This window comes from Barbatula barbatula (assembly GCF_947034865.1).
Source record: "Barbatula barbatula genome assembly, chromosome: 23".
Lineage (NCBI taxonomy): Eukaryota > Metazoa > Chordata > Actinopteri > Cypriniformes > Nemacheilidae > Barbatula > Barbatula barbatula.
The window spans coordinates 14,103,609-14,122,718 of record NC_136786.1 but is presented as its reverse complement, the minus strand read 5'-3'; the positions used below and the strand labels follow the sequence as shown (position 1 = coordinate 14,122,718).

Sequence of the window (19,110 nt, the reverse complement as noted above, 5' to 3'; positions counted from 1 at the left end):
ATGCTCGCATGGGTTCCCCTTAGGGATCAATAAAGAAACTCGGTCTGTCTGTGTGCATGGCATAATCTTTTCTTCATGACCTTAAGCCTACAAGTATTTCAAGTAGTTCACTTATATGGTATATTTTAGATCTGATGGCTGCTTGAAGTCTATAATGTTCAAAACGCCACATTTTGTGATCCTAATTGATGTTGATCTTCGAGAGACCAATTGAAATGATTTTAGCCAAAACCTTCACAATATGTAAATATGTTTTAATGGATGTCCCGCTGGTGGCTAGAATATTTTCCTCATTCATCTTTCTGGGTATTGTTGGATGTCTGCCATGCCCTCATTTCTGATCCTCACAATGGGTGATGTACAGTACACAGGGGTTGGAGGAGGCGGGGTTACTGCAGATGTCAGCCTCAGATCTTTATCTTCCAAAAGCCTGATGTTCAGATCCTCAGGCGTGAATTGAATCTGAAATGTGTCTTTGGTGTATGTTTCAATGTGTTCAAAAATACAGTAGAAAAGATTGGCTGTAGATGTCTCCTATGTGTTTGTACATCCTCATGTATGTCATGTATAGGCCATATGTTGCCAAATAATAACTAACTTCCGTTCCATTCGTTTATTTGAATGTTTCCATGCAGGCAGATTGCATTATTTGCATTATGGACATTAGTCATGTTTTCTTAAAAGGCGGTTTAGTTAGTTTAACAAAAAATGCTTTCCTGCAAAGTGCACAAAATTATCAATTTAACTTCGAAAGAACCTCTACTGTATTAACTGTATTAATTGCATCATGCAATTCCATTCTTGGAACTGAATGACCTCTGTCACCTCCTGATGCTGAGATACCAGTTGTATATTACAAAGATTAATCTACATTTCCTGTAGTGATATGAAATTCCATTATCTGAGGAGAATGCGCTTCTGGTTTATTAATCCCCTCTATTAAGGGGACTTCTGCACAGAAATGAGAGACAGATAGCCGGCCAGTGTCAGTGAAAAAACTGTTTAGCAGATAAAGTTACATTTTACAGTAAGATTCCATTTGTATCGAATTTAACACGGTAATAATAATTAAAGAATACCTTTGCAGGAATTACGCTGTGACACGATGCATGTTTTAACCGCTATATCTATGCATTATTATTTTATGTATAAGAGTTTTAACAGGATTTACATGTTGTTGTCTTGGCCATTTTATCCCATTTTGTATGTCTTTATTTGACCTTGTCTGCCTGTCATGAGACCATATCATATCAAGACTGGATTACTGCAATTCTCTACTGGCCGGCCTTCCAACCAAAGCAGAAGCCCTTGCAAATGATCCAGAATGCCGCTGCATGCACGTCTAGTTTTTCAATCAGCCTAAAGAACCCATGTTACACCTCTCTTGATTTCACTTCACAGGCTGACAGTTGCCCCATCAAGTTTAAATCGCTGACACTGGCCTTTAGAATGATAACGACAAATTGTAAATAGACTTATGTCACTGGTTTGTCTCTTCATTACCAATTTTTTAATCTTTCACTTTCTAATCTGACCTTATTTTATCTTTTGTAACTTGGCTGAAAAAGATGATTGTTACAAGGTCCCTTTGAACCGGAAGTTGCGATAGTTTTTACTTCCATATTTTGACGCATTTGCGAGTGAAGTGGAATTTCTAATTAGAAAACTAGTGGGCGTGGCTTTCGTCTTTGTGATTTTATTGGATGTATAGACCCCTTTTTTGGAAATAAACATAAAGACATATTTTTATGGGTGGAGCATAGGGGCAGGCAGAAAAATTCCCCTGGCCGCTTTACTAGCGCTAGCGAGCATGTTTTGATAGCTTGTTTGACAGCAGTTTCCTTTGTTTAGTCTCCGGTCGCTGGCGAACTGCTAACAAAATTAGCTTTTGTATGTGCTAACATAGGAAAAATACTTAACTTCTTCCTCCGTTGTTGTGATAAGGTGGGCAAACATGATAAATTTATCCATAATCCATACCAACAAAAGACCGGAGTTTACAGTATTTAACTTTGTGAACGGTGAAAACGGCAGCATTTGTGACGATCATTTCTACAAAGTAATATTAACCGTAAAGGATTTTTTTAGAGAGGCTGTGGATTTTAAATTCTGTAAACTGAAGGAATCAGTGAAGGACACATTGGCCACACTAAATTTCCACTAACTTTTCAAAATGACAAAAGTTAAAAGTTGTACGTGTTGCTTTTTGTTAATGGACAATGTACAGTGAACTGTTTGTACACTGCAAAACATTTTATGATCCATTAAGGGTTTAAATGACCTAGCAATAAAAAAAATGTACTTCTAGAAACTTTAGCCAAAGTGACATTTATTGTCATTGCACTAAATGTGAGGACATGCAGTGGAACGAAATGGTGTGCATCACAGGACCAAAGTGCAACATGAATAAAGACATACAACAGAGGAGTAAAACAAGAATAAAACTATACACAAACTAACCTACTAATTTACTGATAGTGCGACTAAATATATACTACAGTCTATATGCAGATGCTACAAATAAATCCTGTACATGTGCAAGGAGAACATTGTAAACACTATGTGTCAGGCAGATAGCTGGGGAACAGTGCAAGATGTTTTGAAGTGCAAGCATGTCAACATAATACATGTTATTGATTCTTTTGTGAGATTATGTACACACAGCAGTGTGTGTGTAAAAAGTGTCTAGTGCACATAGGGGGGAGTGTGTTACTACAGGTGGTTTTGAAGGCCCACTCACCTGTGAGTACGCACTCAGAATTGCACAAAAAGGGTTTGTATGGGGGCAGGTTGAGTTCAGGGCTCTCACAGCCTGGGGGAAAGAGCTTTTGAGCAAAGAGGGATGGCGAAGAGGGATGTGATGCGCCCGCACTGTCTTCCTGATGGTAGGTGCTGGAAGAGACTTGGGAGGGGTGGGTGGGGTCCTTCATAATACTGTTGGCTTTGGTGGAGCATCATGTGAGTTAATAGTCCAGGATGGAGAGGGACACTGATGATCTTTTCAGCTGTGTTAGCTGACCTCTGGAGGGTCTTGCGGTCTGCTCCACTTCAGTTCTCATACCAGACAGTGATGCAGCTGTTCAGCAGCCTTCCCATAGTTCCCCTGTAAAATGTGGTGAGGATGGTTTGAGGGAGATTGACTCTTTCTTTATCCGGTGGAGGAAATGTAGACGTTGTTGTGCCTTCTTAGAGAGTGATGTGGTGTGGGTGGTCCAGGTGAAAACCTTTGCTATGTGCAACTCCAGGAATTTAGTGCTGCTGACTCTTTCCACAGTTGTGCTGTTGATAATCAGTGGGGGTTGGTAAGTCAAGTTGTTACTGATGAGACCTACAACCATCAGCGAGCTTGATTATGAGGTTGGAGCTGAACTTGGCACTGCAGTTATGGATCAGCAGCGTGAAGAGCAGAGGGCTGAGCACACAGCCTTGTGGGGCACCTGTGCTCAGTGTGGTAATGCTTGAAACAGACTGACTGAGGTCTTCCGGTTAGAAAGTCCAGGATCCAATTACAGAGAGAATTGTTAAGGCCAAGCAGGTTAAGTTTTTTGTAGAAAAATACACAAATTTTAGATCTTTCCATTCTGATAAATGTTTGTGTAAATAGTTAAGTTACAATTCATTTTATTTATGTTGTTGAGTATCAGCAGAATTAGTTTCTCTTAGGATTTTCTTTTATTTAAGTACTTTGATAATTATAACACAAGCATATCCGTTTTAAAGCATATTGCTTTCACTGCCTTGGCAAAGGAGATATGATATGTGCTCTGTAGAGCAGTTTGTCCGTGTAGGGCTACTGTAGAAAGAACATGGTGAATTCTATATAAGAGGACCCTCTGTGTAATAGATCAATTATTACCTTAGCTCGTTCTGGTAATGAAACATAACCCTTTATTATGTAAGGTCACCTCTAAAGACATACTTGTATATATATTATTTAGCATTTCTGTCCATAGACCCTCCTTATTCTCACACATTGCACACACAAGAATGATTCAGTATAGTGTGTGAAGATTGAACGTCAGTGTATCCTCTATGCACTGATCCACTAGACTGATAATAGATGACGAGGGCTTTATCAAAGCTTGTCACCAAATGATCTGCTTCTACCCTGTTATTGTCCTTATCTATAGCTGCTGTTAATAAGGATTGCTCCAAGGCTGTCTGCAAACAGAGAGACAGGAGAGAATGATAGAGCGAGATAAAGCAGATCATCAATCAAGGTCATGAAAAACTAATTTTTTGTTTTTAATGTCTCTTCCAGTTATTCTATAAACTGGTGGTGCCCTGTGGACCACAGGGCAGATAGACACAGACACAGATGGGTCCAAAGTCAGGGCTGTCTGTCTAGACAGACTAAACTTACGCTTTAGCTTTATGCAATTGTAGGTGAGAGCAGAATAGAAAATAGTTTTTTTGTTTATATTGCTTTTTAGATTGAATATGCTGACAGTAAGACATAATGTATAAGCATAGAATATTGGCTTAAGAAAAATAAATATATTAAACACATCCTGGCAGACAGGCGCTTCTTTTGAGGTTTGGGCACACCTCTTTAATTTTTATAAAATAGCAAAGTAAGAATAAAATCAAAACTGTACTATTAGATGCCCCCTGTAGATACAGAAGCTGGTTCACATGTCTTATCCCATATAATATCTGATCCAACTCATCCAAAAATATTAAAAGGTTTCGTAAAAGAAATTCATATAGGTTTAAGCACTTAGCTTAGATTCCTCATTTATTGTGAAACATAAAACCAAGTGTGTCCAGACTTTCGAACTTTTGGAGTGTGCTACCTAATTCCTACCTAAGTTTAAACGTGTGATCTCAGAGGCAGGATTTGTCAGCTTAAGACGGGTGAGAAAATTACAGTGACAGAACCTTGAGAGCTGCTTAGAGGCATGTATGCTTTTATATGCAAAAGCACATCATAAACACATTCACATACCCTGTGTGATGCAGGTGCCCTACTTTCAGGAGGTGAGGTATTGACATACTGACAGAATGAAGGTTTGCAGTTGGAATGAGAAACGTCTGAAGCACCTTAATGTATGTTAACAGAGCATCTATATAGACACAAATTTGTATTCATTTCTTTATTCATTCACACCAGTTTTGTCTTGATACCCATAAGGAGATCCTTAAGTGTCTTGATATGCATATAAATACTAAAAATGGGTTTCTTAATATTTATGTGTCTATGTTTGTGACAGAGAATATTTGATTGTTGTTTTTAGTTGTTTTAAGCTAATTTTGTCAAATGTGTTGAGGTTTCTTAATTCAAAGAACGTTGCCAATGGTGATAAAAAAAAGATCTCCCTAATATCTAAATATAGAATGCACCGATAAATTTCACCACCGGCACCTGATTATTCTGTTTGATATCTGCCGATAGGTTGTGGCTATTTACTAAATTCCAAAGATTAAATTAACATTTAACAGTTTAGACGGTTAGATTCGGAGATACAAACTACTTAACTTTTGTGAGTATTGCTGTTGAAAGCCTAAATAAATAAAAAAGGTCACAATCTAAGACGTATGTTCGAGTTAACATGTCTAAAAACATACTGAAACAGATACGTTTATAGCATATGAGGCAAAAGATATGACTGTGTGTGTGTATGCTTTATTAGCATGGAAGAATTCATCAGACAGCAGAACTATCATCATACAATGAAATGACTTTTTCGGTCGAATTTGGTTATTTTGCGAGCTGGGTTTTGTGGGCCCCGCTCCTGCCGAAGAAGTCCAGGGCCACTTTTTAGTCCGAGTCCGCCCCTGCCTTAGCTAATTCCAATGCAAATCAGATTCCAATGCAAATCTGTAAACTGCTCTCCTTAATAGACTTGCAAAGGTGGTTAACTGAAACCCGATGGGCGTTGAATATAACAGTTTATCGCAGCTCTGACAGAGTGTCCTTTATCTCCTCTGTCAGCAAAAACAGCAGACAATGTCACCTGATAATAATCCTTTAAAATGATAACCAGCATATGCGTGTTATAGAGTTTACTCTTTTATTTCAAATGCACCATTGTATCAGCAGTATAAAAACCAAGGGTATATGTCAACCAGAACTTGCGGTGAGTACGGTTTGTCAGAGGAGACCTTGCGGCGGCTCAGAGATAAATGGGATCCTAAATTTTTCTTTCCACTCAACTACCAATGAATCATTTTAAATGCATTGTTTTTCAAACTTCATATGTTAGTCACAGCACAGGAGAAGTTCAGATGTTTTATATTATAAGACCTTATCAGGTTGGCTCATTATAATTAAATAGGTGATGATGTCACACTTGCCCAATAGCCAGGATTTCATCAGTACCATTGCTCACCACCTGTAAATGGGTGACTTATCTTACTTCCCTATTGGTTGTCTCCTCCACATCGGGCATTCATCCAGTATTCATTAAGCTGCCATCAATAAGAAAAATACACTACGCTAATCTGTTTGAATGGTAAATCAGTCCACTAGAATATGTGATCCTGCCTGTTAATTTTCATTTTCTTTTCGCATAATGTAAAAGAACATTCATAATGTGAAAAATATTCTATTAAAATATAATAATCTATATATTTATGTATCTCATATTGACTAAATCAAAGCTTAAAATACATGTTCATAAAGCCAACTTCTAGTATTTTCTATGCAAAACAATGTATTTTTTAAATGTTAGTGTTATAAATGGAATTTTGAGTACTGCATCTTGACATCTATCATATAATTAATAACAGCAATAAACACACGTGCCATATTTTCATCATTTTATGGCTATAACTACTTTGATGAATATCATAATCTTAAACCTGGATTTCATAGATAGGGTCACATGCACCGTATTGTTTAGTTATTATTTTAAGCAAAACTGTTTCTTTATCATTCAAATGCAATGTATTATTATGAACTTTTAATAATATGTCAAAAATGTTTCAAATGCAACATCCTTCAAAGTAAATCCTTGGAGATCTGCCACAACGCCACATCATTATGTTGGCAAATATAAAAGAGACCTGTATCATTGTTTCTGAAATAAACCAAAACAATTGTAACAAATTTGTTCAATAAAAATAACCATACACCATAAATCGCTGTTTTGGCACAAATGTCTTCTTGCCTCTTATAGCCAGGATCATCTTTTCTCTGGTGTGAATGAATAAGCTTGTGCTGCTATATAATTAGGGGCTGGTGGGTGGACAGAAATCATAATATAAAAGAATCTGAAATTATTCACAAATGTCTTTCAGTCCAACCCACTTCCATTTTGACTGGTTTTTGAAAGTAGCTTACCCTATTTCTGTCAGGGCTTCGTGAATGCATGTATACACACCACACACATTCTCACACTGTCTTTTATAAAACAACAATTAGGAAACTGACAGGACCCTATCATGTGCAAAAGTCGATCTACAATGCCCCGCAGATTAGGATCTGGAGCAAGACAGAGTGTGTCTGGCAGATACGACTGGGAACAGAAAGACTGAAGGAGGCCCGGAGTTTGAGAAAGCTGTCAAATGTATTAGCTGTCATTCGATGACAGCCACTAACGTCATAATTCTGTGTGTGGACCACACGCATTAGCCTAAACATAGAGCTCATAAAAGCACTGGAGTCTAGCTAGCATTAAGGCCCTTTTCCACATGACTTCATGCATCTTACGTTCTGCTGCGAAACAGTGTTTCGTTACTTTTTGTTAGCGCGGCGCCTCAGAATGGAGTATACCAAGTTCCTTGCACAGCTGCCACAAATGCAACTAGATGATGTACAACGTCTTGCAGACACATTTCCGCTAACGACAAGGTTCTTCGTAGAACAGTACCTGCTTGATAAAGGTAAGTGTTTTGTTTTCATTTTGCGTTAGCGAAGGTGCTAGGATAAGTATTTGAGTAAGTGTTCTGTCAGTCAATATAAGCTTCAGCGCAAGTTCTGCCAGGAAGACTCAATCTTGCATCACTCACTATTTATAGACCCGACCAATCATCACCTAACCAATCACCATGTAACACTGGAATATATAAGATCGCCACTTACCCTCTGTTTGCATTCGCAGTTGAGGGAGCAGACATTAAAATACATTATTTTGGTCAAGTTAGAGCGTGACACGTTTTCGCTCAATTGCTCATTTAGTTTTTGTACAATCTTTCTTCGTATAATCATCTGGCTTGCAGCTGAGCTCTCTGTCTCTTTCTTCTATTCAAAGCGTGCGTGCGCTCTTTCGCGAACACCTTATCAACTCGCTCGTTTAAATTCACTCTGTCGCACCTCCAGTCACTCACTTTGTCAACAAACCGACTTATCTATTTCCGCACACGCTTGTCTCGTTTATGCTATTTTCTTTTGTTACTCATTAACTACCTCTCTTTGCACCCCGTGTATTTATGCAGGGATCTGAATGGACATGATTTTTTGGAAAGGGCACATTGTAGGCAAGTCCTTTGTATTACCCAGGGTTGTAATAAAACACTCCTGGAAAAACACATTACATTTTTTGTGAGGAAATTGTGAAATGTATGTTTATATGAATATGTTTCAGAAGTGGATTATAGATTTGATTTATGAATGCAGTGAAGCTTTACCTTACATCACACACCTATTTTCTCCAGATGGCAACATACAATCAGATCACCAAACTCAACCTTGGGGAGAACCGTTAAAGTCACTGTCTTGGATATTTTACAACACATTTTTTCTATTCACCAGCTTTACGGCCCCTCTGACAAGTCACTAGCTTTATCTCCATATAAATTGTTTCTCTTAGCTGATTTAAATCCAAGGAGGTTCCAACAAATCTCTTGAAGGCGTGACACATGCAAACATGTGATGACCTGAGAATTTTAACAAGATGTCGAGATGAAGAATAAGCTCCAGAAAATGTTTTTAAGTTTTGCTGTAGAACGTTTTTACATTCTCATCCTTAAGAAGCAGAATCTGGCTTTATTGTGGTCTTCATATTGGTCCATTCTTTCAAATCAAGCTTCAGTGAACGTTATTGCCCACCATGTCGCAAAATCCACCAACTGCAAGTTTTGGACTTTGAAGTAAATGGTAAATGACATTGAAAATATTCTTACAATACAAGTCCATTATTATTCCACAAAGCAGAGCCCATGATGTCTGAAAGCTGCATCCATTGAGCATCATTTGTGCATATGGATATTGATTTAGCAGCTCAGGATTTTAATGAAAGCTTTGCGGAATTCAATGTTGAAAGTAGTGTAGATGACTGGATTGAGAGCACTGTTGACGTAGCCTAACCAGGTAAAGGCGCTATATAGCTCATGTGGAACATGACATACCCCACAGTGAGTGTTGAGGATGTGAGTCACAAAGAATGGCAGCCAGCAAATAAGAAAGACCCCTGAAAAAACAGTCACAAAAACAGTGAGATAGTTGCATACAATCACACAACAACGCTTATTTAAATTTAAATTCTTCAAAATGTATTTTGAGGAATGTTGGTAACTGAACAACAGCGGCACCCATGGACTTGTACTGGTTTTGTTCACATTACCGACATTCTTCAAAATATCTTCTTTTGTGTTCTGTAGAAGTAAGAAAGTCGTACAGGTTTGAAATAACAAGAGGATGAAAGACTTTTCATTCATTATCGCTATAAATTAATTATTAAACTGACAATTTATATAGATAACTAAGATCACCTAACTCCATTGTTACTGTTTATAGTGCCAATGACATCAAAATCTTCTCAGGCAGTGTGAAGAGAAGTTCCGGTACATGACAAATGATCATGTGACAACCCTGACCAACTGACTTTGAACTGAGGCAGCTGAAGCATTCACTCGATCCAAGACGTCTGACTCAACAAGTGTGATTTAATTTCCTGTTCAATTAAGCAGACATTTTAGATTATCATCAATGTCATATCTCGCTCTACACAACGGTCTAAGGCGTTCAACACTTGAGTCTGATTGGGTGCTTGGTTTTTCACACTACTAAGAGGTCTGACTCTACTCTGCAGGTGTTGCATGCTGCAACTATTGGCATTCTCCATTCTCAGCGTTCCCCATGTGGCCTCATAACAGGAACCTGACACACTGAATAGAACAGAACTTCAAAGAGTTACATTCATAAAGAAACATTCTCACCTAGAACGATGGCCAACATCTGCGTGGCTTTCTTTTCCTTGGAGTGCATAGTCCTACAGCGGACCTGACTGGGGTACACTATGACACGAGCAGGCCGTGATGCAGGCAGGGTGGTGTGTGTGCACCCATTTGACAACTTCTGCACCTCACACCTCACCTGTTCCCCCTCACCGGCCTCCTCTTCCTCATGATCTGTGCGAGCAAAAGACACTCGGCTGATGCTGCAGTAGTTCAACGTGACCACAGGGGGCAGCAGTGAGTTCTCGGCAGGGGCGGTTTGTGGCCGCTTGCGCCACAGACAGCTGCCGAGGAGGCGGGGACGATTCACTTGCTCTGTGTTGTCCTAAACAGAAACATTTCAGAAAAAAACAGAAAAAAAATGTTTTTGTTAAAATAATAAGCAATATCGATATATGAATGAAAAATATTACGTTTTTTATTACGATTGTAATCAACACCTAAAAATATGCGAAGTTTTAACATTCACATGCATTTGGCATATATTTATCCAAAGAGACTTAAATCTTGCTTTCATGATACATTTTTTCCATCTTTATGTGTTCCTTGGGAATCAAACCCATCACCTTTGTACTACTAAGATTAATCAAAAATAATTGCTCCTTTTTATTTTCTTAGCCAATCAATATCTTTTCAAAAGCACCAGCCAGACCATGTTGGGGCCAACGTCAGAGCCAAAAAGTTCAAGCTTACAGCTTATTTTGGAGGCAAGGGAACAGAAATGCACTTTCTAAAGAGGAAAGGCTGCCAGCAATCTGAAACATTAGCAGATCCTGTTGCTCTGAGAATACATTTATGCAAGATTAGAGCAAGCGCAGGCATTTCAATACACACGTTCAAGGACACAATGGTATACGCACACTTATCACGTTGATCTTGATTGGGGATAGATCTCTTTTTTCTTTATGAACGACGTCTTGTAAACACGTCTCCTGTGGAGAGATGTTAAAGAGTCAGTGGGGAGAAAACAAAAGAAGTAAAATCTAATTAAGACAGGTGAAATGAAAGAGGGAAGGATAAAAAAGTTTCATTGAGTCATTTTAACTGAAACTTGTAATATATTACTAGAATGGATCAACTTCCCATTTCACTGATAACACTTCACAATAATATTTACTAAATTAAATAATCATAATTCATATAATTTAATTGTATCATTTATTTCTGCATACATTCTTAAATAATGAATGTTTCACAAATTAACAATAGACAATATTGTATTCACAAATGAATATGGGTGTGACAAGACACTTATCCCACGAGACGAGACACGAGACTGGGTTCACGAGAACAAGATTTTTAGACTTTTTAAAAGAAATCCTCAATGATGAAATATATACGGACATTTTTACTTGTATTCACCTCAAAACACAAAATGCAAAAATGTAGTCATTATAAAATAACCTTGGACTTTATTTGAATGAATTATATTATGCAATAATAAACAACATGTAAATACTGCAAAAAGTTTTGTCGCACAAACTCAACTGACAGGCAGCAATTGCACAAAAATGATGCTTTGTTTTCTTAACAGGTGCAGCTTTTAGTAAAGAGCTGTGGCTGTTTTCTCTATATGCTTTTGCGAAGTGCTCTACTGCTTGTTTTAGCAGAGGTGGTGATCTTATCCCAATGTCAATGTGAACTATTGAACTATTGTAGCTCTGCTCACAGTACGCGTCGCACATACATTGTTCAGTTATTAGCGTGTTCTGTACAGTAATGAAAATAGGAAAACAAAAAGCTGCAAAATATATTTTGAGGTCACACAGGTTCAATTTAGGGAGCAAATAGGAGTAGTGACAATTGCTGAAAACAGAACTATGAAGGCAAACCGAAGTGAGATTATACCTTCTTTAGAAGAAAGATCCGAGAAACAAAAGTCTCCATACTCACCCCATTTAAGTTAATTGCATTCCGGAAGTAAAATCTGAGACATTAAACACATCTCATTTGTAATTTTCTTTGCTCTGGTAGTTATCCATATAAGCCTTTCTTACAAAACAAGTTAAACAAGCGATCTTTATGAAAGATATGAGACACGCTGGGTAATCGTTTCATTTGAAATCTGAAATGTAGAATATCAATAAAGAAATTTCACAGCTCAAAACACTGCAAGTTTGTTTTCATACGTCATTTGCTATGCCAAGTATCAGAGACTTTGTAAAAATTTGATGTGATTTGAAAAGAACTAAAGTGGTATATAATGAGGGAAGAATATTCAGAGCAGCCATATTGAATTGTGCTCCAGTTAGCTAGAACTAAATTGTGCAATAAAATTCCTAGAGCACAGAGCAGATTGGCTTTGCTGGATCTTTTCCAAAGATGCTTGTGCATCTTACTTACGAATGAAAGTCAATGATCCTTCTCTATCCCCTCATGAAATGTTGTTTCACTAAATAAAACCCAGTAATGTTTTCTAACAAAGGGAGACTGGATTTAAAACTTCTTTGAATTCATGTGCCTACTGTACACAACCATGATTTTCCAAGATAGCTCTTTATTGATATTATTTTAATCTTAGATGGTTTTCTAATCCATACCATCCGTAGCAGAAATCCTCAAACACCTTTAGCCATTATGCACTGTTATGGGTGGATTATGTGTGTTTGACAGTGATAATCCTAAATAGTTTGAGGAGAAGGGTTTGTAAAATGCGTAAAATTACCACTAGTGGCATGGATGCTGGCTGAACTTTGCTGCTTCCGTGACGGAAGGCAATTCTCTTCCTTCTCCTTCTGAGGAAGATATAAATGCGCACGTACACCAAAAGGGTCACCACGAAAGGCAGGTAGAATGACACGACGGAGGAGTAGATCACAAAATCAGGATTTGAAATCGAGCACACAGTGGGATCATCTGTAATGTGGACACATGGAGCATATCAAAATAGTATTGTGGATATCACACATATATACAGAGATTACCGTACACACTTTAACCTCTTAAAGGAACAGTTCACCCAAAAAGGAAAATTCTGTCTTCATTTACTCACCCTCAAATTGTTCCAAATCTGTATGCATTTCTTTGTTCTGATGAACACAAAAGATAGGATATTTTGAAGAATGCAGGAAAGCAAACTGGGGCACTTTTGACTAGCATTGTAACTGTTCCTTTAGTACTCAATGGTGGCCAAGAACTGTTTGGTTACAAGCAGTCTTCTAAATATATTTTTCTGTGTTCATCCACATGAAGAAATGTATACAGATAACAGATAACAACAATGATGAGTAGTTCAGAGTAAAGGTTGACAGAATAATTTTTGGGTTAACTGTCCCTTTGAACTCCTCCCAAGGACACAGGGGTGGGTCGAATTCTGCATCATCAAATCTAGATGTGGAGCATCTTTTGTACTAACCTCAGCGTTTTGTAACATAAAAGAACATAATAAGGACTAAATACCCAAAACACTCCCTCCTGTGAAAATCTAATGAACAATATTCAATTTCATTTTTATATCACAAACTCAAACATAAATGAGTCATATATAAAAACGTTCACTCTCAAGAAAATCCCTTTATATGTCACAGATCTAAAACATTACTTTACGGTAAAATAGAATAATTGTCCAATTTGTTGTTAAGATTTAAAGGGTTTAGTGAAAAATGACACCATATTTATAAATTTACTCCAAAAAAGTAACATTTAGGTAAAAATGCAAAAAGGCTGAAGAGGTTAAAACATTTTTATTCCCCAATTAAATATTTTATGCTGGTTTAATCTGTAGACGGTTTTGTGGACAAAAAAGGATTCTTATGGAACCCTTCAGCTAGACAAAGAACCTTTTAAGAACCTTTATTTCTAAAATACAAAATATGACACAGCATTAGATATATTATTTAATTTCAATGTTGTGTCATTCTTTTGTTAACCATAACAGAACTAGCTACACATCCTATTGTGTAACAAAAATTAAGATTGAATCAAAGATATGAGGTAATAAATCAGTGCGAATGTACACAATGCCACCGGCTGTGTCGAAATCACAATCAATAATCTGTGACATGCACAGTTATTTCAGCGGCAACATAATTAGATCCTCAAAGTCCTCCTCTCATATCTCCAAAACACAGAGCCTAGGCAGAACGAATCTTCTATCTAGAAGGCTTGTGTGTGTGTGTGTGTGTGTGTGTGAGAGAGAGATGCAATTCATTATTTCTCACCGTGACACTATTAACTGATTACTCTAATTAAATGTATTGTTAATTTCTTCCGCAAATGTATTTGTCATCATCCGATGGAAAAGCTGGTGAGCTGATATGAAATTACTGTTGAGGTCAAATATGTAGCGCTCTGTGTTTCTAACACGTCTCTTGATTAAATGTGTCACTTATATTTCCAAACATATTTGCTGTTAGTTAGGTCCTTAATAGGTTTCACTGCAGCAGTACTTGAGCAGTTGCAGACTGAATTTGCTTTGGAATGTATATTTTAGATCACAAACAATGGTGTAGTCCTAACAAAAAAAGTGGTGTTCCCACGACCCCAAAGGGCCAAAAAAAGTTTTTTTCTATGTTAAATATGCCATTTTTCAATATGTATGCATAATTCTTCACTTAGTACTGTTAACCACAATACAATATTGTCATCCAAAACATCATATGTTTGTACCACATCCTCACATATACACAAGATTGCGTAAAAAATTGGCAAGATTTTACTTGGTAAAGAATACAGAAGTAACTTTGCCAACACTGCCACCTCTGTGTGAATACTTGAGATATAAATGTATAAAGCATAGGCCCATGTTGTGGAGAAAAAACTTTTTTAAACGTAGAGTAAATGTAACGAGGAGGTTTAAAACAACTACGGGAATTAGGATACAGAGGGCTACGGAAGTGCTTTAGTTTTATTTTGTCGAGCGTCATTTAAATAAAGCTGGTATTAAAAGTTGTGACAGACATCAAAGATTCGTTGTGCATCACAATATCATTAAGAGATAAAGCAGCACAAGAAAACATGTAAATTCAGCAAATGCCATCTTCAGAGGTTGTTTACTAGCGATTGTTTTTTTTACTACGGCTCTCACCTTGCCCTTGCATACAGTGGTGTGAACCGAATTAGAGCGATGGAAAATATGAATAAATAAAGTCACACGGAACAACATTGAACTGAACTCAATAGCAGAAAAAGGCCGCTACCACCTACAAATATGGCCGTGACACCCAGCATGGTGACGTGACGTTGATTGACAAGCTCTTATAGACCATCCAGAAGTTGTCTTTAATATGTTTATGATTTAGAAAAACCGCCCACTAAGAGTTAGCAGATTTATTTACACAGCAGATCTTTTTCAGATCTTCATATCGTTAGCAAACAGCTGGGCTATCTGGGAACATTTGTCAAAGCTCACCTGATGTGTTGAATCCAAACAGTAGAGGACAGGAGACTGTGAAGGCCAGGACCCAAACTGTCGCTATCATCACTGAAACTCTTTTTCGAGAGCGGTGAGTGGTGTTGTATAGCACAGGCATCACCACGGCCGTGTACCTTCACAGTTGAAAGAGTTCCCAGAGGAGATTGGAATACGGATCAGAAAAAGGTCATAACCACTGAAGCACCGAAACCCAGAGTAATATGTTATTAGATCTTTAATCTCCATCAAGTAATTTTGGATATGCCACCAATTTTGAAAAATAATATTCTGAAGGTCTGCTATAAGGTGTACTGATAGAATGAAAATATTTGATTAAAATATAATAGCCTTGTGCATCCTAGGAACATTCAATGGGCATGTGGGAGAAAGAGTTTTTTATATGCGCCAATCAATTCTATCAGCCTTCGCTTTGCATGATCTGATTTTTGTATCATACCACAGAGACAGGTCAAAGCATAATCTGTGATGCATAATAAACTAAATATATTCCTCCACAGAATTTACACGTTTGGCAAAATCATCTTTACTACTCTCAGTTGAGTTTGCACCTTAAAGGGATAGTTCACACCAGAATGAAAATTCTGTCATTATTTATTCACCCTCGTGTTATTTTAATCCTGTAAATCTTTCTTCTGCCGAAACCAAAAAGAATGATGGTAATCGAACAACAGCGGCTTCCATTCACTTCTATTGTACGAACACAAAACCATTGCAAGTCAATGTGTACCGCCGTTGTTCGGTTACCAACGTTCTTCAAAATATATTTTTTGTGTTCTGCAATAGATAGTTTGAAATGTCTAAATTATCGCTTTATTTCTCCCTGAACTCTCTGTATCTGCTAAATTACTAAATATAAATGACAAGAGGGTAAGGAAATGATGACGCAATTTTCATTTCAGGGTGACCTATCCCTTTAAGCTGTACAAGGTGATTTACAAAAACAAAATACCTGTCAATGCTAATGGCACACAGGTTGAGTATGCTGGCTGTGCACATCATCACATCCAGGGTTACAAACACATTACAGTATAAGCGACTGAAGAGCCAAGCTCCACCCACCACCTACACAGATAAAACAAAGAGACACAATCAATACATATTTGCATTTTCCTGTTTTCCCACAGTTTAAACTAAATGATATATTATTATTGGATAGGACATGTATAAAATCCGTTCAGCTAAATCCGGCTGGCTTGTTCTCATTTCTTGCCACACTGCCTCAGTGAATGGGTTTTTGCGTACCAAGGCGAAGAGGAAAACTCTTTTTGAAAGTCACGGCTTTTATCTGACTCACTCACTTTGCAAATAATAAGTGTTGCACAGGCAAACAGCCCCTCAGTCTGTCTCTCAGGGGGTTGAGCCAGATAACACCCATCAGTGGAGAGGAAGTTAATAAGGCACAAGCAGAGATGAATGAACCGCATGCTAGGTGCATTGCTTCATGACAGGCGTATCTGCTTCTCACCCGTGCCGGTATTAATCAAAAGCAACATAATGGCTTCAACTTCGGGCATTCACGAGATGTGGGGCTAAATGAATGGATGTTTTTGTTTAATGGTGGTTCCACTTAAAACCGGCACCGGCACTGGGTGTGGGAAATCTAATATTAGATCAGCAGTACAATTCTGAGATGCCTTCTGAATGGCTTTAGAATTATGACTACTACTGGTTTTCATTCATGAAATTGAAATAATGATGAATGAGACGAACGACTAAGAGAGCATTTTATATTTCAATAGACCAGTGTGACTCTCTCTGGGCTTTTAAACATTTCAAGTGTTTAAGCAGTCCAATAATATTGATTTAAAACATAGCTATTGGTTCAGGTCTTCTTGTGTCAATAATCATCTATTGATGTAGTAAAAAGATTGTATAATCCCTTAATGGACAACAACACAGTGGATTAGAGAACAGCTTTGTGAGTTCCCTTGAGAAATGGTGTCCTTGTGGCAAAATAGGAAGAACTACCGGGCTTTGTGGCAAAACATTAACACATTTTGACCAATTTATTACATGAAGAACTAAAAAAACACTAAGACTGCATCTTCAGCAGCATCCGCAGTGTTAAACTGAAAGAATCTTTGAAACATCCTCATTCAATACAGCAGGTTCTGGTGTACTCACTTCTAAATAGACTGCCCAGGGCATGACCAGAGAGGCAACCAGAAGATCAGCTACTGCCAAGCTAACCACCAGGTAGTTGGTGGTGGTCTGGAGAGACCGCTCTCGGACCACAGCCATACAAACAAGAACGTTGCCAAACACAATCGCCAGAATAAGAAGGGAGTACATCATAGCATAGTAATTCCTCTTTGCTTCTTTGTCCAGTGTCAAACTAGAGTTTCCAAGGATGAGAGAATGGTCAATGGAGTCATTCCAGAACCACTCAGTGCTGTTAAACAATGCCATTGTGTTGAAGATCTAGGGAGAGAGAACATTTGGAGATTTGTGTCTAAAAAATACAAACAACAGGGAAATAAGAATTCATGAATTGGTGATGTCATAAAGCTCTTTGATGCTTGGGGTAATTATGATGTAAGTGATTGTTAAAAACCGTGGAAAGACCGTGGAGGTGTGTTTACACGGTCAGGTTAAGGCAGCTCTGAGCTGGATCTGTGGGAGCTCCAAATTCTATGTGTTCTGTAAACAATGCTGGATTCAAGAATACTTAAATATATAAATTCTGACCCACCTCAGCTTCAATATATGTATTCATGCTTTTAGCATTCCCACGTTTTGATATTTCTAATTTAATCTTTAAAAAATACACATCTGTGGGTGAATGTGTTTCTGTGTTAAGGCATGTACACTCTCTATATGCACATTCTTGTGATCTTTGCATTTCTGCTGCTTTGATAATCTGTGTTTGCTATCTTTGAATGCATTAAAACGTCCTAGTGCATATGAGAAGTATCTCCCTAAATAAACTACAAAAAATAAAGACATTTTATACATTGATCCGAATGTAAAAAACACCAAAAGGAAAGCATGATCAGAGGAGCATCTTAGCTTTATACAAATTCAAACTAAAATTCCATTTTAAAATAACAATATAATAAGAAAAAACAACAATAAGAAAAATTTACAGGGCATAAATGATCACCTGGTCACAAGCACCGAGAAACTGTAATACCCTGTATTCAATGAGACATCCATTAATAGCCTATTTATAATTTCTAAGCTCGAGCATTTCAGCTATAGAATACACAATTTACCGTACAGCATGTTTACCTGTTAAGATTCTCCGGCGAAAAACAGATCCACCTCTGAAGTAACTTTCCCCGATTTTTCTGAGATAATACTTCTGCGTCCAGTCGTTCTTTTTACGCACCGCTTAAGGAAAGGAAGGGACTCCATCCTTACCGCGCAGCGGGCGAAACTTATTAATGCACAATCCCCGAAATACTTCCAAGCGCTTTTGTGCATTGAATCATTCGATGCAGTAAATTAGTACCCAACTGGATTCGCTCGAAGCTTTCACTCTCCCCGATAGTAAGGGGATATGAGGCGCGCTCTAGGCTACCCTATCTCCAACAGGTCTTTTACGCACGAGCATCTGTGGTCTCTTTAGCTCATGTGCTGATGTTAGATCATGCTGGAGATGTCAAAATGTGGTT

General features: G+C 37.8%; 1 protein-coding gene across 1 annotated transcript; it reads right to left on the bottom strand.

Moving 5' to 3' along the window:
- Positions 1-9,156: 9,156 nt before the first annotated feature.
- drd3 (dopamine receptor D3) lies at positions 9,157-17,902 on the bottom strand (the record flags this gene model as incomplete). The annotated part of the gene is made up of 7 exons (XM_079487730.1): positions 9,157-9,353; positions 10,102-10,444; positions 10,980-11,051; positions 12,785-12,975; positions 15,470-15,606; positions 16,443-16,555; positions 17,618-17,902. 7 exons carry the CDS (start codon positions 17,900-17,902, stop codon positions 9,157-9,159), a joined length of 1,338 nt encoding a protein of 445 aa, XP_079343856.1.
- Between the last annotated feature and the right edge of the window lie 1,208 nt (positions 17,903-19,110).